At 39.0% G+C, this 22,492-nt stretch overlaps 2 protein-coding genes across 2 annotated transcripts; one reads left to right on the top strand and one right to left on the bottom strand.

Annotated features, from left to right (window-relative positions):
• Positions 1 to 1,303: 1,303 nt before the first annotated feature.
• Positions 1,304 to 5,899, bottom strand: babam1 (BRISC and BRCA1 A complex member 1). Its single transcript, XM_084723775.1, has 8 exons — positions 5,428 to 5,899; positions 3,881 to 3,939; positions 3,673 to 3,793; positions 3,499 to 3,577; positions 3,358 to 3,382; positions 3,126 to 3,255; positions 2,919 to 3,005; positions 1,304 to 1,649 (listed from the first exon to the last, which is right to left on the bottom strand). The coding sequence occupies exons 1-8, from the start codon at positions 5,860 to 5,862 to the stop codon at positions 1,449 to 1,451; spliced, it is 1,137 nt and encodes a 378-aa protein (XP_084579901.1). The 5' UTR covers positions 5,863 to 5,899; the 3' UTR covers positions 1,304 to 1,448.
• Positions 5,900 to 8,005: 2,106 nt separating this feature from the next.
• Positions 8,006 to 21,018, top strand: ushbp1 (Usher syndrome 1C binding protein 1). Its single transcript, XM_084723774.1, has 14 exons — positions 8,006 to 8,026; positions 9,264 to 9,487; positions 10,229 to 10,365; positions 10,892 to 11,055; positions 11,341 to 11,514; positions 13,024 to 13,262; positions 14,463 to 14,603; positions 14,784 to 14,872; positions 15,009 to 15,144; positions 16,181 to 16,415; positions 17,758 to 17,916; positions 19,271 to 19,362; positions 20,525 to 20,647; positions 20,785 to 21,018. Exons 1-14 carry the CDS (start codon positions 8,021 to 8,023, stop codon positions 20,948 to 20,950), a joined length of 2,085 nt encoding a protein of 694 aa, XP_084579900.1. The 5' UTR covers positions 8,006 to 8,020; the 3' UTR covers positions 20,951 to 21,018.
• The last annotated feature ends 1,474 nt before the right edge of the window (positions 21,019 to 22,492 follow it).

Here is a 22,492-nt window from a genome sequence, read left to right as displayed (position 1 = left end):
TGCATGCAGAGAATCTTTTAATGCCACTACAGATAATAGTAGAAATTAAACTGAAATCCTGCAGTTCTGTGTTGAGAAATGTTCTTAAACTGCTGGACTATTTGCAAACACAGCTTTTCCACAAAGTGGTGAATCTCATCCCATCCACGCTTGTGAATAACTGAGTCGTCCCTTTAATACCAAATCATGATATGGTCACCTGTTAACCACTGAACCTGTTGAATGATCCAAACAGGTGTTTCTTTTAGCATTCCTCAACTTTCCCGGTCTTCTGTTGCTCCTGTCACAACTTTTTTGAAACATGTTGCAGGCATCAAATTCAGAATGAGTGCGTATTTACAAAAAACAAAAAAGGTAATTAGTTTGAACATGAAATAACTTGTCTTTGTTCTGTATGTGACTGAATGTAGGTTGAAAAGGGTTTGCAAATCATTGCATTCATTTTTTACTCACATTTTACATGACGTCCCAACTATTTTGGACATGAAATGTTTTAATGTTTAAATGTTGCAACCTCTCGTAAAGGAAAATGTCAGTCTATGTTGAAGAGGTGATATGAGAAATAATCAAATAAAGAATACGTTTTAAAAAAATAGCAAAGCACATGTAAAATATGATTAAACATGCCCTTTTTAATAGCCAGAAACAGCTTCAAAAAGCTCATCTGTACAACGTGTTTCAAGTGCAGCTGGACTGGCAGTACGAGGGGCCTTTTTCACAATCAGTCCATCAGAGCCTCATCACTGACTCTACATTCTTTCATTGTCTGTGTAACACACAAGAGTGACAAATGATTGGAAACAAGCTCTTATAAAATAGAAAATACATTAAAAACAGGCAACAAAAGGTGGAAATAAACCAACTTAAAGAAAAGGCAACGTTAAGGAGGATGTGGCATCGCATTACAGTTCATCACTTCAAAGTCTAAAGAGGCCCGACGGACAACAGTCACAGGTTTGATCTGATTTCACCCTTTCAGACTAACAGACGGATCAGTGTGGTCTAAGATTTAAGGAAAAACAAACGATAAGGGAGTTAGTTTAACAACATGTGATGCTTTAACTATCATGTCTCCTATTCTAAAATTATTTTATCTTGTCCTTCTTCTGTCCTGCTCATGAACTCTCTGACATCCGCTTCATCATCTCATCCTCAGGAGACCTCCAGCAGTTTTACAGCAAACAAAAGGATGATTTTATTACTTCCCCTGCTCAGAACAACCAATGACTCATTCATTTTTTTATGGAAACGCAATGACTGAGTCACTAGTAACCTGCCGAAACTCTTTTTTCTTCCCAAAAATGCTGGATGTTCCCGAAGATTTGGAAGAAATTATTGCTCTACAGCAGTTAATGGAAAAAAACCCCTCAGTATTAACATGTAGACTTTTCTGATGAACTACAGTGTGACTCCCATAGAGAAACGGGGCTTTATGAGTGTGTGCAGTTTTACACCGTTGCCTCGATGTCCTGGGGGTCGTCCCCCTCCAGCAGGCTGTAAGACGCGTGGCTCTGGAAAGGTCTTTGTAAAGGGTGAGCCAGAAGTTTGGCCATGCAGTTGTGCAGCTCGATGGCGGGTCCACACAGTGAAACCTCGTACCGATAACACATGCCCTTCGAGTCCAGGTTGCAGAACGACGTGTAGTTGTCCTGGAGACAGAAAACATACCACAGAGTTTCAGAGGTGAAAAGTAACTAAGAACAAATACTTTGGTTAGTTTTCAAGAAAGTTGAAAGTTGTTAGTTTTCAGAAAACAGCCTTACTTTCTTTCATGTTACTTTAGTTTTATTGTATTTGTGGGGGATTATGGATTTTTTTGTGTGTCACTGTGTGACACCTTACCAACATCAGTACTTCTACTTATACCTCTGTACTTTAGCATGAGCAAACAATGTGTGTACTTTTACCACCTCTGCACAGCTGAAATGCAGCACCAAGGGAAATATCCCATGAAAATCTGTCACATTTAAATAGGTTTTCGCAGCACCCCTCCACACTCTTCAGACAGATGGACAGAAGTGCTTAAATTAATTCACTGCATCTGCAGAAAGGTACAGAGCCCTGAGGGATCACTGTGGGAATTTATTTTCTGAACTACTTTTGTCTTTCCTCATAATATTTCGGCATAATAACACACTGTCAGTTTAGGGAAACGCACTGCGGAAACGACAACAAAGAGAGATGATGTGACATTTTACATTATGCATCTATTGTTCATTACTCCTCTCAGAGTGCTGAGCTCTGACAGAAGCCTGCCGCTGGCTGTGAGCACAGCTGCTCTGCCTGGCTGTGCTGGTTGAAGCTGTGGATCCTGATGAGGATTTTGCTCAAAAGCAAAGCTGCGTTTGTAGTTGAATCTATGATGCTGTGTTCTCTTAACATTAGCTAAGACAGCATCTTTAAACCACAAAGAATATGAACCTGTAATGTTTCCATCAGATATGACGTGTGTTGCCAAAACTCAACAGGAACTACAGCAGCATCCAGACAAGACTCAGCCAGCACAAGCATGTCTGTTTTTTTGGCTGCTTCATGACTGTAACAGCCAAAGCTGCCATCTTATGACTAAAGTCATAATCATAGCTACAGTCTAAATCAGTATCAGCAACATCCAGTAAGACAGCTCAGTTAACTCGCTCAAATGATCTATTCAGCTGCAATGATGAGCTTTCACAGCTGAGGGCGCGTCCACTCGTACTGTGGTCACATCCAGCAGCTACTACATAATACTAGGGATGCAGCGATACTAAAAACTGAAGACATGTTACGTCTCTCACACAGACAAGACACATGTAAGCACTGATGACAAGACTAATGACCACGCCAAGCAAACTGAAGACAAACTACAACAGAAGTTCTGATACATAATTAAAAGTGATCAGAGTGATCAGAGTGTCTTCCTCAGCTGATTCACTCACCCTCCAGCTGGTCTCATCTCCCTGCTCCTCCACCCCGTTGTGTAGATAAACCACATCAAAGAAAAAATATGGAGACTGCAGCATCTTCTGTGGCAGGAAACCAGAACAAAAACTTTCAATTCCATCATAAACAGCCTGTAACATAGCAGGAAATCAGATTCACATTAAAGAGGCTGGAGGAGGGTTATATCTGCTCCTCATACTCACACTAACAGCCTCAGAGGGGTTGAACTGAAGCTGTCCTGTGTGACGGCTGTAGATGAGCACAGTCCGCACCACATACGGAGGAGGGATGGTCTGAACGTTCTCCATCAGCGGCAGCTCGATCTTCTGACGGCTGTGAAGGCAGCAGAAGAAGAGATGACCTTCAGTAAACACTTCTTTGTAACGCTGCATGTATTTTAAGAGACGTAAAGGTTTATAGTCTGAGAGTACTCACATCACATTAAGAAGATCTTCCAGGTCTACAGAGGACAGTTAAGGCTAAAATATAACAACTACAACTTATTTAATGTCCTACAGTGTGTTTCAATTCACAGTATGGAATTTATTCAAGAGTTCGTTCTGAATAAAAGGATACTGAAGGACTCGCACACGTTGGTCTCGAGGTCATACAGACAGCTGCACAGCTCCCTGGGGTCAGAGGTGAAGCCTGACAACTGAGGCACAAGATGATAAAGACGACAATATTTAAAAAAACACAGGAGACATGTTGCAGAGGCAGTGCAGCAGATTTAAACATTCCTGTACTCACCCACAGTGCGTCATCATTGACAACTACCAGGGCAAACTCGTGCCGTTTGTCAATTTTGTGTTTAGTTCTGACAAACATCTCGATCATCTTCTGGCAAATGTTCAGGGCGTTTGTTTTAGATCTAGACGGATAGACAACAGTCAGATTAGGCAGTGATATAATGCAACACTAACACTGAGGAATAAAGGTTTACTTTACTGCGGCTGACCCGTTGAAAGATTCCAACTTTGGCAAAGACATCTCTTCAGAAAGGTCTAAGCAGATGATCTGTCAGGAGGAAGACAACAGCAGGTGGTCATTTTCAGGTGAATTTTGTCAGCAAAAGATTTGATCATAAGTCTTTTTTGACGTCGTTTTATTTCATGACTTCATTACAACACCAACATAAATGAAAAAAATCTATATATATTGACAACAAACATTACAACAAATTCTCATGTTAATTATGTCCTGACAAATACAGACAAGATGTTCAGCAAGACAACCAAAGTTAGATCACAGTAATCAGCCATCTCAAAGCACAAATCAATCCAGCTTAAAACGCAAAACGAAAGCATTAACTGCTGCCGGCATCTTAAATGATGAGAACCTCATCTTCACCAAAAAATGAAAAAGAAAAAAGAAAAGAAAAAAGGAGAGTGACAGGTGGACACTTTTCTGCTATTCAAACTGACAGAAAGATTTAGTGTGTCCTTCAAAATGAGGATGGCATGAAGATGTGTGGGGAAAAAAACACAACACACCATCCTGCAGATAAATCCCACTGACAGATTCTGCGCCAGCATTTCCACATTAAAAGTCAAGGGCACTGAACAGGTGGTCGGCTCCAGCTCCCACTCTACTCCGATTCGATTCATTTATTTAAAGTAGTCAAAAAAGTTCCAAACATCGCTCTAAATTAACTTCATAAAGCAGTCAAACAAAAAAATCATTAGTACCGTAAAAAGTGCAAGAATAGAAGTCAGAAGACTTTATCTAACATATATTTATAGATGTTAATTCCCTTTGAGGACTAAATGTTCATATAAAATTAGCTCAAAGTTCTCTGAGGATTCAGGACACAAAGCCTCACTTCAAAAACAGACTGTTAAATTTAACATAGCTGAGCTTATCTACTCACTACAAGATAATATATATTTCCTTAGAGACACTTGTTTCGATTCTAATTTGATTGAGAACATTCGATTTTAATTCGATTTTAATTTCAGCTCCATATAAAGTGAATAAACTTGATTTTCCCCAGATGATGCTCATCTGCCTTGACAACACAGTTAACACATTTCTTTTTATTAATTTGGAGTTCAACTGAGAAAAACTAGATGCCAAATTTAAAAGACGACCTCAGTAGTACGTTATATATACATCTATTGTCAGTTAAGAATCATTATCAGTGACTCATAATGACTTATGTATTCATTTTACTATAAAATTAAAGAATGTGTCAGTAAAACCTTCTCAGCTTAGCTCAGTAAACACATAGTGCAAGTTTACGCCTGGTTGGAATTTTTATGGCCAGGAAAAACATCCTTCAGCAAAATCCACTGAGGTATCATGAAAATGTTTGAGAAAATTATGACTTAAACTGATTAAAATCAGAATTTAAAATCTTGACTACAACAAAACAGAAATAAAAGATTAAAACGTGACTTTAACTAACAATGATTTTCAGTAAGTGACTGGGACTAAAATTAAATTTTAAATTCTTGTCAAAATGAACACTGTGAAACATAAACCAGAACAGTAATGTGGACGCACCACTTTCTCTGGACAGTTGACTCGGGGGACTCGGAGCTGGTACTCAGCTGGTGGAGGTACGGGGGTGGTCAGCGCGGGCTGCTGCTGTGTGGGCTTCGGCCTCTCTTTGGCTGCAGTGGCAGCGGTGGACAGAGGCACAGTGGCTCCAGCCGCAGCCGCCGCTGTTACCACGGCAGCAGGGGCCACAGTCTGAGCCGTGGCCGCTGAGACGGTGGTGGTGGTGGAGCTCGGAGGACTGTCGCTGGTCGACGCCTCGCCCTCTCCCTCGACACGACTTCCCACGGCAGGCTGAGATATGTTGGGGTTGCTGTTTCCCCCGAGGCTGCCCGTGCTGCTGCGGCGGTCCTCGGCACCTTCAGGGTTGGAGCGTGTCCGAGGTCGCAGCTCCACCAGGCGCTCCTCTCCATCTGCTTGGCCTGGCTCTGGCGTCTCCATGGATACACAAGTTGCTAAGGAAGTGGAGATGATGAGTGTGGCTATGTGGAAGTTAGTTAAGCCATGAAGAGGAAGTGCAAGCTTTTTATTTACAATAATCTGTGGCTTGCATCTACTGATATTAAATGTAGGAGCCAACCAGTACTGCTTTTCTTAAACTCTGACATCATTATAATGGCTAATTTTTAAATTTTTATTTTTTGTTTTGGCACTATGCTAGCTGTTAGACTATCAAACACTTGTGACAGAGATATGCAATAGAAGCAGGATATTTTACAATTCAACAATAATCTTTATCTTCAATAATCTTTATAGTCCAAAATCATATAAGGGCACTGAAACATTAAGCTTTTACTGGTATTTTTAATAATTAGTTCTAATAATAAATAAAAACAAATAGAGCAACATATATACTGAACCTGAATTAAGACAAGAATCTGCATTACGTTCTATTTACAAAAAAGAAAAGAAAAAAGTTTTTATATAAGTACATATAAGGCCGATAATGTCGATCAACCAATATATCGGTCGGGTTCTATTAAAGTGTAAACAAAATAAAATTCAAATTAACCAAGAGGTCTCTACATGCTTCTTAAATGTACCAGCTGCAATCAAGTTTTCAATTTTAACACAAAATTTTACAATGAAAGTTGTGTGATGCTCCTAATGATCTCTACTGTCTACGCAGTAACTTTGTGACAGTATTTCTACTGTCAAGGTCGTTACACAAAATACAAAGGTAACGTGCACAATAAAGGTGAGATTTTTTTTCGATATGAACGCAAAGTGCAGTGTGAAGCTAACTGATCTAACAAAAACTGAGGTGTTTTTTTTTAGAATGAATGGTTTGATTTAGGAATGAATCAATCAGCGCGTCCAAAGAGTCAAACAGTGAGGTCATGTATATAAAACCAGCCGTGATGTGTCAGGTATAATAAGTAATAAAGAGAACAGAGCAGGAGTGTAGAACCAGGAGATGTTTGATGACAGCGCAGTAACAATGTGAGCTGTTAGCATTAGCTTCAACAGAAACTGGAGCAAAGCCGACGACCCGAAACATAAAATGTTTTATGTTCAAATGTTTAAGAAGACTCACGTGATAAGTGAATGAAAACCGTCTAGAATCCAAATAAATCAAAGCTTCATTGAAGTTGCAGAATCTGTTAACGACGGGCTAACATTTGTTTTGATCGAACAACTTCCTTCCAGGAAATGATCGAATCCGGAACCGCGAAGAACCAGAGCATTATGGGTAATGGAGTTTAATTAAGAAGGCTATATTTTGTGCCTTTTTTTCTTTGCCTCCCACTACAATCTGGCTGTGGAATGCCATTTTAGTCAATATCTAATAAACAAACAAACAAAAAAACAAAAAAAACAAACAAATAGAAGCAATTAATAAATGTAAACACTGGTATATAGAAATCCTGTCATAGAAATGTGTAAATGTAGATGAATAAATAAATAAATCGTTGTTGTTGTTTCAAAGGGCTATTTTTATTTAATTCCTGGGACTTTTGTTTCAAAATTGTCAGACTGGGTGAAATTTTACAATGAAAAAACACAGATACAAATAAATGTGGAAATAAAAAAAACTTGGAACAACACAGAAGCAATCCATGAATCGTTTTATGGGTCCATCACTATGAAGACTGTCTGTATTTTAGGTGACAGGTATTAAACATTGCTTCCTGTTACATACTGCATTGGCCGATACAGAGAAACTTTCACCAGGAAGATAAACAGAGAGAGAAAAAAAATAAAAAAAACTAGTTCTGCAACTAGTAAATCTGTGTCATGGTCAAAACTGATTGTCACTTCATGCAGTTTTCTTATTACATAACATCAAGTTAATATTTATAGAGCAGCTCTAGTATTAAAAAGGAATGAAGGCTAACTGTGGACAAAACAGGAAAGGACACAAGTGACGGGGAATGGGTGGGGATGACTTTCTGAGAGTTTTCCGCTTACTTCATTCATCACACCAAACACTGTTTGGCAGACATGGAGAGAGCAGAATAACTGACTAACTACTGGAAAATATAACAACACAAAATAACAAGAAAACATTCACTCATCTTGTCAGATGTTGAGTTGTAGGTGGTGAAGAACAACAACAGCGGTTAAATCACTGCTGCACACATCTGGACCAAGAACTATGGAGGTAAGTTTCAGTGTTAATCTGGAAAAAAAATATGTCAGTTATCATATTAGGAGTTGACATTACAGATTTATTGGGTAAAGTCTCTGAGTATCATTATACAAGCGGTATCCTTCCTACATTTAAATATTGAGATGAGTTTGAGTCTCTAAACTGACAGAAATTGTCAGCTGATCTTTGCTTTCTGTCCAGTGTATTCTTGGACAGCCTTTGTGTGACTGAATAGGAATCAGTGAGTGTAGTGTTCATACAACCAGCTGGAGGAATTCACAATTTGCTGCTAACTATTGCTTGCACAATACATGCTCATGATTAAATGACAGATGTTGCAAATTTGATAATTTTGTCATATTTATAGGGATCATATGTAAGTAAAAGAGAGACACTTTGTTCTAATTTCATGTTTTAGGCATTTGGCCGACATTCTTTGTGCACAACAAAAGATGGTTTGGTCCACAAATATTTGCCAGGCAGGAAGTTGGATCTCAGGATGTTATAGTTTCCTCCTTTTCCGCTGCTTAAAACAATAGCTGCTAAACAGCAACAATGTCTGGTTCAAGAGCACAACAGACTTTTAATGTAGATCATTTTTGCTAAATTTAATTATGAGCCTTTCTTCACCGGTGAATGATTATTCACAGGCAGTAAGAAGATAACATGTCTATTATATCAGTACAGAGAACTAAGAGAGAACATCCTTAATATACAGTAAAAAAGTAATGAAGTAGCGATACCAAAATAACACCACAATAAAAAGTAGATGCAATATTTATCACAATATTAAAAAATGTAATTTATTAAATAGTTAGTCTAATATGTACAGCACTTTCTGTTTCTATAAATTTGTTTTTCCCTTAAATTTAAAGTAAATCTGCTTTCCTGATAAAATAAAATAAAATAAAATTGCATGAATGTTCTTTAGCAATGAATGTTTGAATTATTGCAAAACAAAACAATGCAGCAGTCAGTAGCATTTCTATAAAGTAACATTTAAAAGAATGAAATAAAACAATTAACTAATATTGTCACAGTCTGATCCCGTTTACATTGCGGTGTCACAATATTTGATATATTGTTACATCACTATATATATATTACATGTTTTATATCAGTGTAAATACTGTATATGAGTAAAATGAAACAATGCTTTAGTGTGCAGGGAAAAAAGTTAAACAGGGACACAAATAAGGCCCACTGAGTTATTTTCTTACAATCCAAACTCGTCGTCATGCTGCTGCAGGACTTCAGCCTGGTCAGATGTGACAGCCTGGATGCCGGGTCAGGCTGTGACCGGGAGGCGATGACATCGATCGACCACATGACCCTTGACCCCGAGGGCTCTGACCCCGCAGCAAACCTGGAGCCCTCACCGGCAGAACTGGCTCAGTGCGAGGCTGAGGTCGGCACGCTGCTCAGCATCATCGCTGAACTGAACAAGAAGATGGGCTCATTAAAGGCACCGAGGTAACGTCAGTGAAAAAGACTCATGTCCAAGTGGATTTACACTCGAATGAGCCATAAAATACATCTGAATTCATGGATTTTAGTTCACCTCAAGTGGATATTTTGGTGGATCCATGTTTGTTGTTTGTTTTTGCATATTTTCCCACTGATAAGTGATAATAACTTGTCTTAAAATAAACACAGTGGTATTTTTTTAAAATACTATATCATGTGAATACCTATTGTCGACACATGTCCAGTTGTTGAACAATTTTGACACAGTTTATTGGGAAAATTTAGCTTTTTGTTGTCCGTTACACATACACAAAACACTATGACCACTGAAGATGTTGCTGATCATATTCAGTATGTTTAAACATATAATCAAGAGGAAGAAATGAGAGAAAAAAGTTAAGTAAAGTTAAAAAAAAAAAAAAGATGTCATTAGCATCTAACATTTCATTCATATTTTATAATATACAGCCAGTCCATTGTCTTTACTTGATTTCAGGAAGACTCATCTTTGTTCCAACAACTTTTCAATGTTGTTGATTTTACATTTTCCATAATTTATCCTCTGCCACTTGTTTATCTTGGGAGGTTCCAGTTATTTCCAATCTCTCATTATTTGTTTAAGTGCTGAAATGATATATTTCTTCTTTTGTCAGCTTTTGTAGGAGTTCCCAAAAATATACTGTGTTTTTTTTTAATTAATTCACATTATTTACATGCAAATATGTAAATGCTGCTGTTATTCTGCAGTGAACCCGGGGACCTGAGACCACCAGCACCATCCAGACCTCTGGTTCCAGACCTGCTGTCCCACAGACTGGCCCGAAGCAGCCCAGAGAGGAGTCCTGCCTCCGCTGTCACGTCTAAACCTCCTCTGACGGGCCGAGGTTGAGCTTAACTTTGTCTTTATTCAGCAGAAAGCATCTTCTCTGTTGTCTAATAACTCTTTATGGAAGATAATGCAAATTGTTTTTTTATTTATTTTTTTTTTTTCAGTTTTTTAGGCAGCATTTTATGTTTATTTGATCACTTTTCTTACTTCATGTTGTTCTATTTGTGTTTTTTTAAATTTGTATAGTTATTTAAAATTATTTAAAACACCAGTAAACATTCCTACTGTTTCAAGTTTTGGATTTTATATAAATATATAGACAGAAAATATCAGCCAATATATCCATCAGAATTTTTGGGGGCCTCTAATATCGGTATCTGCTCCAAAACTCCTCCATCAGTCAGCTTGTATTTGGTTTTGTAAGTGACTCTGATCCAAAAGAACAACTAATGGATTTTTTTTAAAAAAAATACTTACTATCCAAATATTTTCTTGTATTATGTATTATTCTAGTCTGGTAGGATGTAAAACTGCCTCTCACTTTGTAAAATGGGATTGCACCTCTACTTGTCTTCCAGTAGGGGGCGGTGGTGTAGTCTGGACTAAACTCCAGGAGGTTTTGTCATCAGTGGAGGAGTCCATCAGCTCTAAAAGGTCCTGGGCCGCCCCGATCACAGCTTCTGACCACGACAAACACCAAGAGCACCTGAGAGCAGCCCAGGAGAGCTGGGTGAAGGCCACCCAGGTATCAAACCTGTGACAAAAATCCCATGATTCTTTGTTTTTGTTGTTAGAGCTGTAAAAACTTCAGGTCAAATTTACTGACAATTTTCAAAAAACAACTTGATTAAACATTTATTTTGTCTTATCTCAAATTAAAATGGTAGAAGTTCAAAAAATGTCATAAAGAGGTTAAGCATTAATTTCTGTGTCTGTGTTTTAATGAATCAGTTTAGGAGAAAATCATTGAAATGTCATTGTTCAGGCTATCTTTAGACTCCCAGTAGTGATTTTGGCTCACTGGTTGCAGATCTTGGAGGACATGGAAAGAGAGTTTGGGATTTCATGCCCATCAAGCCTGCCGAAGGACCAGTACCAGGAGGACATCGTGGATGTAGAGAAGCGAGACTCGGCTCTCAGAAACACCTTTCAGAGTCAGCAGGAGGAGCTGGAGAGATCACAGGTGGAGGAGGAGAAGAACAAGGTGGGAGATGGTAGACGTTTTGTTTATGACACGCAGAAGGCAAAATATAAAAATGACAAAAACCATCCTGGTTACAGCAGTTTATGACACTAAAGGCTGACTTTTATCATAATTCAGTTTGACTGATGTGTGTTTATTGTTGGCTTGAACTTTGAGTCATAATTAATTTATAAATACATATTGATGTAGTTCTGTAAACACCAATTCATCCAGGACACAAATGTTCAGGACTGTCAAAATGACATGAAAACCTTACGTTCACTTGGCACAAATACTCATCTTGTGTGGAACTGATAAACTTTTTGTGTTAAGTTCATTCTACTAAAATTTATAAAGCAGGAGTCCCTCACAGCGTCTTCCTCTGGCCTGCGACATGATGTCCAAAATATAATACATCTGTCCCACAAAATTATTTTGTCTTACTGAATTATTTTGTATAGTTTTCTTCATGTCAGTTTGAACCATCCCTTCAAATAAAATTGAAATAAAAACACAGTTCTGCACAGACAGAAGTGACAATGATCAGCGAGCATCTTCATCACAGAAGAGCTGCTGAGTTTGTGTCAAATGCACAACTAACTAAAATATTCATAGAAACTGCTTTTTGTTAAGTATGATGAAAATATGATAGTAATGGAAATTTAAAAAGTGGTTTTTCAGGTATATTGTGCATACTTGAATGTTAAAATGACTCCTATGGAATGAAAATATCAACACTGTCCCCAATTTGATTAAGACCCCCATTATACACCTGAAATGTAGTCTAACTAGTACAGGACCGATTAACATTCTGCATTTAGTAAATGTTGTGATGTTTATATGACATGTCGTCAATTTATTGTTGAATAAAACAAAGAATTTGACAGAATAACTTATATTGTTATAATAACAAAACAAAAACACATTGTTACAATGAGAGTTGCAAAAAATGTTTTCCTTTGTAAATCCAAAACTGCAGCTGTTTCCTGTGTTTTTGAGCAGCTTATTATTTCCTTGTTCACTCTATTTAGTAAAGATGAATCAAAGCAACATATTTTAACATGTTGCAGGCACATCAGCATATTACTATAAACCTCCCGACATGCTGCAACAAAGCAGCTTTGAATTCTTTGTGTGAAATGAAGGACTGACTCTGAGAAACTGAGAAAATGTAAAAGCAAATTATTATTATTATTTTTAATTGGCTGTGACTGAACAGTTGGTGCAACCTAATATCTTAAGCTCATTAAACTTGTTGTCTCAAGTTCAGTTAACTCAATTGGTTTTACAAAACTCAAATAAGACTTTAAACTAATTAGCCAACCTTAGTTCAGTTAACTTACATTTGAAGCTGCTCAACATGATTTACTGTGCACATTAAATTTACATTTACAGTGTGTATCTTGTATTTTGTTATAACTGAAATAGACACATTTTATTTTGAAAACAAAATATTATAAAATGTAGTAATTCAATGCAATTTATTATTTTAAAAACTATCAGCATTGCACCTCTTCTCTTGTCTTCCAGCTCCATAAGGCCTGGAGGTCAGGCAGTCGCTCTCCTTCCTACCGGACCCCCTCTGGGGCTCTCAGTCCGGACTGGGCCTCTCCTCCGTTCCCCGGTTCTCCGTTACTCCACAGAAGATCAGCCAGAGCTGTCACTCCTCTGTCTGTGGGAGGGGACGGTTCTCCTCTGGGTTCTGTTAACTCCTGCAGTCCCTGTCCGAGCCCCATCAGCCTGGAGTCGGAGACAGAGCGACTCAACAGGTGAGTCTGAGGAGCAGCTCGGGATGTCAACACGTTTATTTTGGTTTGGTAACCTTTCTCAGGTATGACAGTGTCTGTAGACTGTACCTGTCTATACGCAGGTGTGCAAAGATTTTCCTCGAATGATTAACTCAGGCAGCGGTGCGAGGAAAATGGATCGATTTAATGCCAAGACAGAAAAGATATTCATACACATACTATGTAAAGGAAGTGAACTGGATAGTGATTCATGCAGATACAGTGTTTTTTGGCAACAGGAATTCAGCATACCTACTTACCATACTTAAGTATATTTGAGGCCTGGCATGAAATAATAAGTTATTAACCTGTGTGCATTTATCAAACCGGTTAACTGTTTACATATCTGATATTGTGCACATTTGGTTTGGAACTGATTTTTGTTTTGCATTTTTTTCCTACTTCGTAGTGCAATTCCACAATTTCCATCGGGATAAATATATATAAATAAATCATAGCTACTTTGACCTTTGAAGATCAACTTATTTGTTATATTTATTATTTAGCTTATTGCTGTGGCAACATTGAATATCTACAGTTAAGGTCCGGTGTCTAAGATTTACAGTGATTTATTGGCTGAATCCAGCCGACATTGGATTATAATATTCATAAGAATATTTTCATCTGTGTGTAATAACCTGAAAATAAGAAGTGATGTATTATCTGACAATTGTTAATCCTTAGTATGTAACACATACATGCTTACGTTGTAGTTGTGGTGTTTATATAAATGCTAATGTCAGCCTGTAATGTTTTTACCCTTCTGTGGTTTTTAATCTTAAAAAGGTAGCAAACTCACGAGAGAGGTTTGGTGTTAATTAGCACTTTAATATTCAAAGTAACAGAGCTTCACTGTGTGATGAACGTTACTCCAGCTCTGACAGAGGCAACTGGGATTTATTAAAGCAGCAGTATTAGCTGCGTAAAATAATATTGTGCCACTATGTGATTACTGTTGACAATAATATATCAGAAAAAAACATTTCAGGCTCTCCTGGTTGCCACAAGGACCTGCAGATGCTTTGTTCTACAAGCTCACCACAAGAAGCCACAAAGTCATATTGACTGACACAATAAACCTGCTTCTTCCTACATAGAAGATTTCTTACTTGTGCAAATTAAACTCCAGATGTCTTTCTGAGTTCTCATTTTTGCCCTTCACCCTCCTCATCCACTCCTCAGGTGCATCGAGAGGCTGAAGGCCAGAAATGAACGTCTGACTGCAGCTCTGGAGCGAAGGAAGGGAGAGTCCGAACAGATCAGTTTAACACTAAACAGACTTGAGTCTGACTGCTCTGCCCTGCAGATGGCTCTCAGATACTGGTACACACACAAAACACACCGGACACACACACACACACACACAGGCCTGTCTGCACACATACGCACATTGTTTGTCAGTGACGTTCTTTAAATGAGAACACGTCAGCAATGTCACAATATTAATTCAGGTTCTTCTCATCCAGTGAGGTGGTGTTTTGTCTTTGTGTCTGTGATTGACAGTGAGGAGTGTGAAGAGGCCTACAGCGAGCTGCTGTCGCTTTATGACGCCAAGAAGCAGCAGAGCATTCCTCCACAGACAGACTCAGCAGGTGTTTGAATACCACGTTTTAATACTGCTCACAACTCAGTGCACACATTCACTTACATATACAGTAGATATGCATGTCATTCACACAGGCACGCATACAGATACGCAGTCAGGCTCACAGTCTTTCCTCTCATCAGAGGCGGTCAGTGACAGGCAGCAGCCCGACAGTCCATCAGCTCGGCTCAGGAAAATGGGAACTGAGGAGCTGTCCACCTCCTTCTCTACAGCAGGGGTCACAGAGGAGACGGAAACACAGAGCCACACAGGCCAGAGGTGATGTTTTAAAGTGCTCTGTGTACATTCAAGCACAGGTCAGATTTACAGGGTGAAATCACAAATAAAGGATAAAAGTTTACGAATATTGCATATATCATTCTGTCCCATGGCCGTCTGCATCTGTATCTGCAGAGATGCTGTCCTCTGTTTGTATTTCTTCTTTTATTGATTGTTTGTTGTTCTTCGGATGCTTCACCAACCAAAATGTCAGCTCAGACAAATTCCACGGATTTTTACCAGATTTAAAATTAAGCCGAGCATAAAACCTAATCTCAGTTTTAATCCAAGTTTAGTGATGTAAACAAAAATTAAACAGAGTTTAATCAATATGGTGATGGCTGCTTGCACAAATTAAAGTAAATAAATGAAATAAAATTGTGCTGTTGGGACCTAGTAAATATAAAAGAAGTGGGGAAACCATTAACTTTCAGCTTCTCTGTATTCCTTATCAGAATGCTGTAGTGTTTGCTAGCTAGCTAAAATGTAAAAACAAACAAAAACATGCTGTATTGCTGTGCTTTATATAGCTAAAAGGTTAACAAAATTTCGCATTGTTTGCTAATAGCTAGCTAAAAAAAAATTAAGTTATATGGTTTCATATCTGGCTAAACAGTTAATAAAATGATCTAATGCTAGCTAGCTAAGAAGTTAATGTTATATTGTTTATTACCTTGCTAAAAAGTTAACTAAAGTTATATTGTTTACTAGCTAGCTAAAAGTTAACTGAGCGTAAAATTGCTTTTAGCTAGCTAAAACGTTAACTAAATGTTACACTGTTTGTCAGCTAGCTAAAACATTAGTTAGCCCACACATGATGGCTCGGTAGAGACGCTGTAGTTTATCCTTCTCCTGTTTGGTACAACATAATTGAAAGTTAAACAACAATTTCATTGGATTTAAAAATTATGCCACGCTGGTGCAATAATATTCCTCTATCAGTGTGAATGTAATAAAAACTTTTTAAAATAAAAAATGTCTTGTAATTTCTTGGACCACATTTTTGTCAGGTCACTCACTACCTGTAACCCCACAGGACACCAGAGCTGGAGAATCGAGAGACTTTTCTCCGTCAGGAAATTGAGCGTCTGAAGAGGGAACGGGCAGCCATTAGTCTACCTAAGCCAAGTCCAGGGGTTGAGGGCAAAATGAGCCCTGAAACTGGTCACCAGTCTGGATCAAGAGGGGGACATGTGACTAAAGATGTCGCCAAACCTCCCGACACCAAGAAAGAGAAAGCTTCTCTCTTCTATGAGCTCATCTCTGTCAGGGTAAGAGCTGTGGGTCTTCAATAATGATATGTTAAAAAATAAAATCTTACACGTCCAGATAATAGAGACAACTGAAAAAAGAAGCCTCAACCTTCCACGCAAAGAAATCGTGATATTTTCTGATGCAAAATCTAGAACTATAGCTGTACATAGCCTCTCTCCCTCTCTGCCCTTGTTTCCAGTCTGACTGATTACCATCCTGGCCAAGAAGGGTGGAAAAAAAAAAACATTTTAAAAGAAAAAATGAATTTCCAGGAGTCTAGCTGTCATCATGAGGTTGCCAGTCAAGCAGCCAGATTCCATGAATATCTTCTTCTGGCTAAGAAATAATAGAAAAAATAGACACTCTCCAAAAACCACAATTCTAATTTCACACCTGTTTTCGATTAAACAAATGTGATATAAGATATGTTGGATTTAAAAGGAATTTGCTTAGATACCACAAGGAGTCACCAAATTCAGAAATCATATACAAATTTGACAGTGGCTTTAAAGGAGCAGTGTGTAGAATTTAGTGGCGCTTGCTAACATCTTGTCTCATGTTCTCCTTCGCAGTGTGTATAGGAGAACCTACGGTGGCTGCAAAATTCACAACAAATGCAAAAGGCTGTGCCTAGAGCAAGTGTTTTCCTTGTTCGGTCTGGGCTATTATTTCTGTCAGAAAGCCTTTCATGGTGTTTTAAACCAAATCACGATCCTTTCCTAAACTTAACCAAACAGCAACAGAAAAATTATTCATTCTAAGTTGATTAGAATAAGATGATTCTTATTTTCCAGATGATTTTACACTAATAAAAACATGTTTGAGCGTATTATATGCCATTTCTGCTCTATTTTACCAATAGAGCCATAAACCTCTTTTGACCTTGTATAACTAAATGCACAACAATTCATCGCTTAATTTATTATTAAACAACTATTAAATTAATCACCAACTGTTCTGATAATCAATTAATCATTTTAAGTAGCTTTTTTCTGAATGAATGTCTAATTTCTGATTTCAGCTTCTCACTGTGAGTTTTTTCTGGTTTCTTTCATCCTTTATGACAGCGCCTCTCTACTTTAGTGACTCTGTAACTGAATATCTTTGGGTTATGAACTAAACAAGACATTTGAGGGCATCATCTTAGGAAAGAGTGATCAACATTTTTCACCCTTTTCTGACACTTTATGAACCAAAAAACTAATTAATTGAGAAAATGACTGGTCAGTTAGTCGATAATAAAATAATCAGTAGGTGTAACAGCACCAATAGTGAAGGTAAAAACTTTTAGTTGTGATAAATGTTCTCCACCACAGCTTTACCTTTGCTATGATTTATGGATTAACTCTTTATGTCCAGGAGGAGATGTCAGATCTGCGAGCTCTGATCCGCCTGAAGGAGAAAGAGCTGCGGTGTCTGGAGTGGAGTTTAATGGCTCAGAAAGCCCAGGAGGCAGCGGGAGCTTTCGTTCCAGAAAGCATCAGAGAGGAGATGGAGGACCGTAAGAGCGAACAACAGGTAGGACAGACTCCTGAAGCAGCAACAGAGACTTTTTTTTTAAATTTAATTTTTCAAATAATACAAAGTCAAGGTGAAACGAGCAAGAGGGAGCAGGACGTTGGTCTATTGTGGCAGACCCGATTCAAATCTGGGTGTCCCACATGGGAAATCACACATCTACCAAAGCAGAATCCCTCCAGGCCAAGAGGGATATTTTGGTTCTACAAGGTCTTCTGCTGGGCTGTCCTGTCGCCGCAGCACAGATTCATACCGCAACATTCACACACCTCTGTCAGAACTGAACAGCTATATTACATTAACACATTTTCTGTTACTGTCGACACAGGACATTAGAAACAATGGCTGCATAGATCTTTGAACCTCAAGGGTTAAAATGTCCCTAAAACTAGCATATTTTCTTCCTTAGTATTCTCTGTAATGGTTTAACAAACATTTTATCTGGCTGCACATGGTCAAACCAAGCCGCCTTGGTTTTGCTCAGCAGCTGACTGATTTTACAGACTTTACCTTGTGAACTGCTTACACCAAAACCACAGTGGTTTCTGATCTGATTCTGAAGAAATGTTATTCTGTTCTGCTCTGTCCTCTCCAACCTTTAGATCAGTGGTTCCCAACCCAGAGCCTGTGTCCTCACAAGGATACTTAAATCTGCAGGGTTGCAAGATGATCAACAAGATGAGAAATTAGAAGGAGAAAAATCTAGACTTCTGTAATTTTTTGCTCTGTTGTTTTGTAACATATTGGAGCCTTTTTAAATGTTTTTCACACTGCGTTCAGCCCCAGGTTAAGTGAGCAGGCAGCTTAGGCTAAAAAGGCTTTCACCCTGGCACAATGCTGGCACGTTCCAAGGTGGGCTAATCCTGACTTTAGCTAGCCGACCCTGCTCCGGAGCAGGCTAACCCAGAGTTTGCAGGGTTATCCCCTGAAAATCGACTAAACCCAGGGCTGAAAGCAGCCAGTGAGAAACAGAGCTTAATAACTAGAAGAAAAAGATCAGTCAGGTTAATGAAAATCAGGAGCTAAATTATTCCACGGTTAACTTGTAGCACAGGACTAAGGATACAGTTTACAATATGAAAAATCCTTTAAATCAGTGTTGGGAAAGCTTTGAGAGCTTTGCAAGTTACTTCACACTGGAAGAAGTGAACTACAGTAAAGCTACAATCAATGTCAACGTTACTTTTGTATACAATGTCCATCAGTCAGTAGCAATAGAAAATTTAAAATTATGGCCCAAATTTGTTGGCCAAAAAGAAATTTAACTACAAGAATCAATATAAATATGAATGCAGTTGACCCACCAAGATACTCCAAGCTTTAAAGATAATCCTAATTGAATGTTGTGTTTCAGAGGCTGTGTGAAAATGCAGCTAAACTGTGCAGCGACGGGGACATCGCTCGAGCCAGACCCATTCTGAAGGAGCTGCAGGCCGTTCTGCAGAGGTGAGACATTGTGTTTCTCTATGTACTGTTTAAAGCACAGCACTAACACTGCAAACATTAGTAAAGACCATGTCATACGTGCAGGATAAAAGATTCAGATTGGTGACAGGATTCAGGAGACAGGGGTCGAGATGAGGGATGAAGAGGGTTGATTGCGTGGGGACAAATGGGGCCCAGACAGGTTTGTGGTGTGTCTGGGGCAGGTAGGAACCTGGGGGTCGAGACTCAGGGTGGGAGCACTACTCACTGAGCTTCCGTGCTTCTTATAACAGCAGATAGAAGAAAAATAACTCAAATGGAAACCCTAACATGTGTCTTTGATGGTGTGAAGAAGCTGGAGCACCAAACTGAGACAAACAGTAGAGGGTTAGTCATGCTTATATGTACAGGTGACTGGATTAGAGGCACACACTGGTGGATCCAGTTGCCCCCACTGGTAGCCCCATGTTTGAAAAAACGCCACAAAAGTGCCCTCTTGGTTGATTCAAAGGTAGATAAAATATGTTAAAGTGTCCTCTGGACAACATTAGACATTGACTATGCTTAAAGTGTCATTGAAACTCTGAAGCTGCGGGGACAATGGAGGCTGCATCATGATAAAGCTACCTCACCAAGTCCCCAAAAATAACAGTTAATACTTAATAATTATAAAGAAAAAAACAGGTTAAAACAGCAGCCTGACAAGGAATGAATCTGCACTCAGGAGCAACAACAACAAAGTCTAATAACAAACCAAACTCAAACAGGAAACCTGGTGATTTAATGAATGTAATGTCACCTGGACAAATCAAAATTCACAGAATGAAAAAGGTACCTGATGAATGCTGTCAGTGTAGAAAATGAATCATTCGGTCATCTGTTGCCTGGTTCTGTCGGTTGCTTAGGAACACTCTCAGCAGACATGCAGACTTTGGACACTGAAGGTTTACGGTTCTTTCAGTCAGGTGCTTTGGAGAGCATCCTTTGTCTCTTCTGACCTCCTGCACCGAATACTGGCAAATACAGCACGGCAGTTAATACTTAACATCACAATGGCTATAACATCAAGGATGCATCGTAACAACATGTATGATTCATTAGATTTCACAAGGCTTCTTCAAGGCCTTATGCATAATGAACCGACTGACCTTTCTGTTTCATCTGATCTTACTTTTGTTTGCAGGGAACAAGCCTTGAAGAAGAGACTTGCCTTAGTTCACGACTCAGTAAACACGGCTCTGTCAGACAGCACCTCCCACAGGAGGGACAATGGAGAGCAGATTGCTCGACTCACACAAGCTCACAGGTAAGCATCACAAGAAAGTATGTCTGTATGTGTCTGTGTTTATGCATCTACAATCAAAGCTAAAAAAACTGAATTTCTGTAGTGTCAGTGTGAATGTTAAGTGTAAGTTGTGTCTTGGTTGGTTTCTGTCTTTCCAGTAAAGCCTTGAGTTCGTACCGACAGATTCGCAGGAAGTACCGCGAGCAGGTGTGGAGGCTGGAGCAGAAAGTGGCAGCCATGACGGAGAATCACCTCGACCAGAGTGGAGCACCGAAAGCTGCAGGAGAGGCATCGGAGTGGAGGAGGGAGGAGACTGTTTTGTGATTCTTCAGTCAGAGAATTGACTTTCCTAATAGTCAAATTTATCCACATGAACCAATGTATGGTGAAGTCGTACAGAAACATCAAGGACATCGGCAGGGATTTTGAATTTCTCCTAAGTGCGTGGAAGGGGAGGGTGAGGTGAGCGGTATTCAGTTGGTTGCAATCAACAACTTCACCACTAGATGCCACTAAATAGACAACGGTCCTTTAACATCAGCATGTTAGCATCGATATTGTGGGGATGTTTTCATGCTGATGTTAGCATTTAGCAGTCTAACAGAGCGGCTAGCATGGCTGTCAATGCGTGTTATGTTAATGCTGTATAGTCTTGTTAATAAGATATGTTAAGAAGTTATATTTTCACTAAGTTTTCTGTCCTTGTAAATAGATATGTACCTATTCATCAGTTTGTTTTTCATATTTTTATCTGTCAGTTCATCAGTGACATCTACAGTTTTATGTTTAGGCATTTATAAGCTCTTGGGAGGTAAATATAGAGTATGTAGGGCAGTAGAACATGGAAAGCACTGTGAGTTCTGTCTTTTCAACCCCTGTGAGAGTTCCCAATAAACTGAGCAGGATTCCAACGCATAACTTGTCTAACAGGAGTCACACATCACAAGACGCATGCCTTATTTCAGAGAAACAGCTGCCATGCAGTCATGAATGTGTAAGGCTGACTCAAGAACTGACCCTGCAGAGGACCTCGGGACTGACCTGGAGAGCGCACATGTCCTTTTTCTCGTACAAACGGACTCTATGAAGCCACTCCCGTCCGGCCGCGCTGTCATGACAAAGCTCTGAGAAGCAGGGGGGTGGGGGCCGGGACAATGGCACACATGATGTGCACACAAAATGTTCGGCCAGCCCATTTGTCTTCTTAGCACTTTCATAGTTCTCTCCATCTTGTTCTCTCTGCCTTTCATTTCCACTTCTCTGAAACAAATATGAGTAGATCACTTTTTAAAAATGAATGTAAATGCAAACATAAAGTACAGTTTTTATTCCAAACAACTGTGCTGTGATGTAGCAACAGAACAGTGACAAAAACCCAGGAAAAAGGTTGATTGTAATCTGCAAAAAACAAAAAATTGTTGTAAAGTTAATCCTCCAGGAAGCAGTAATGGCTTGATATTTGATATTCTGACAGCTAAACCAAAAGGCTGCTCCACTGATTAATCATTGCATTTCTATAATATTGACAGATTCACAATGGAGGCTTAATTGAAAAAGATCAAAGCTGATGCATCAGAACCAGAAATAGCATCTCTTTTTATTCCATGCATTCTTCTTCCTTGTCAAAACCTGATGCCTACATTACCCACAATGCAGCTTTACTGTCAACAGTTCGAGTCTTGAGTGTTATTATGGAGGAGCGGGCAACACAGGTCTGGTGACCTCACTATTTTCTAACTTTACACCACCATTTAAAAAACTTCCTCAGCCTCAACCAACAGTGACTCAAGTGACATCACTTGAGGCAGATTACCAGCTGTCACACGGCTCCCTCTCAAGTGATGTCACTCTCATGACACAAAACAT

This window comes from Lutjanus erythropterus, chromosome 7 (genome assembly GCF_056507025.1).
Source record: "Lutjanus erythropterus isolate fLutEry1 chromosome 7, fLutEry1.hap2, whole genome shotgun sequence".
Lineage (NCBI taxonomy): Eukaryota > Metazoa > Chordata > Actinopteri > Lutjaniformes > Lutjanidae > Lutjanus > Lutjanus erythropterus.
The sequence above is the reverse complement of the archived record's forward strand: the minus strand, read 5'-3'. Positions and strand labels throughout refer to the sequence as shown.

What these genes read in the sequence shown, in the direction of transcription:
- babam1 (XM_084723775.1), bottom strand. Translation starts at nt 5,862, where the DNA reads ATGGAGACGCCAGAGCCAGGCCAAGCAGATGGAGAGGAGCGCCTGGTG. An exon ending in CAACGTGTGCGAGTCCTTCA is followed by an intron (nt 3,383 to 3,498) that starts GTATCCTTTTAT and finishes TGTCCTCTGTAG; the next exon opens with ACCTGGAAGATCTTCTTAAT. An exon ending in ACCCCTCTGAGGCTGTTAGT is followed by an intron (nt 3,006 to 3,125) that starts GTGAGTATGAGG and finishes TTCCTGCCACAG; the next exon opens with AAGATGCTGCAGTCTCCATA.
- ushbp1 (XM_084723774.1), top strand. An exon ending in GGCTCATTAAAGGCACCGAG is followed by an intron (nt 9,488 to 10,228) that starts GTAACGTCAGTG and finishes GTTATTCTGCAG; the next exon opens with TGAACCCGGGGACCTGAGAC. An exon ending in GAGACAGAGCGACTCAACAG is followed by an intron (nt 13,263 to 14,462) that starts GTGAGTCTGAGG and finishes TCCACTCCTCAG; the next exon opens with GTGCATCGAGAGGCTGAAGG.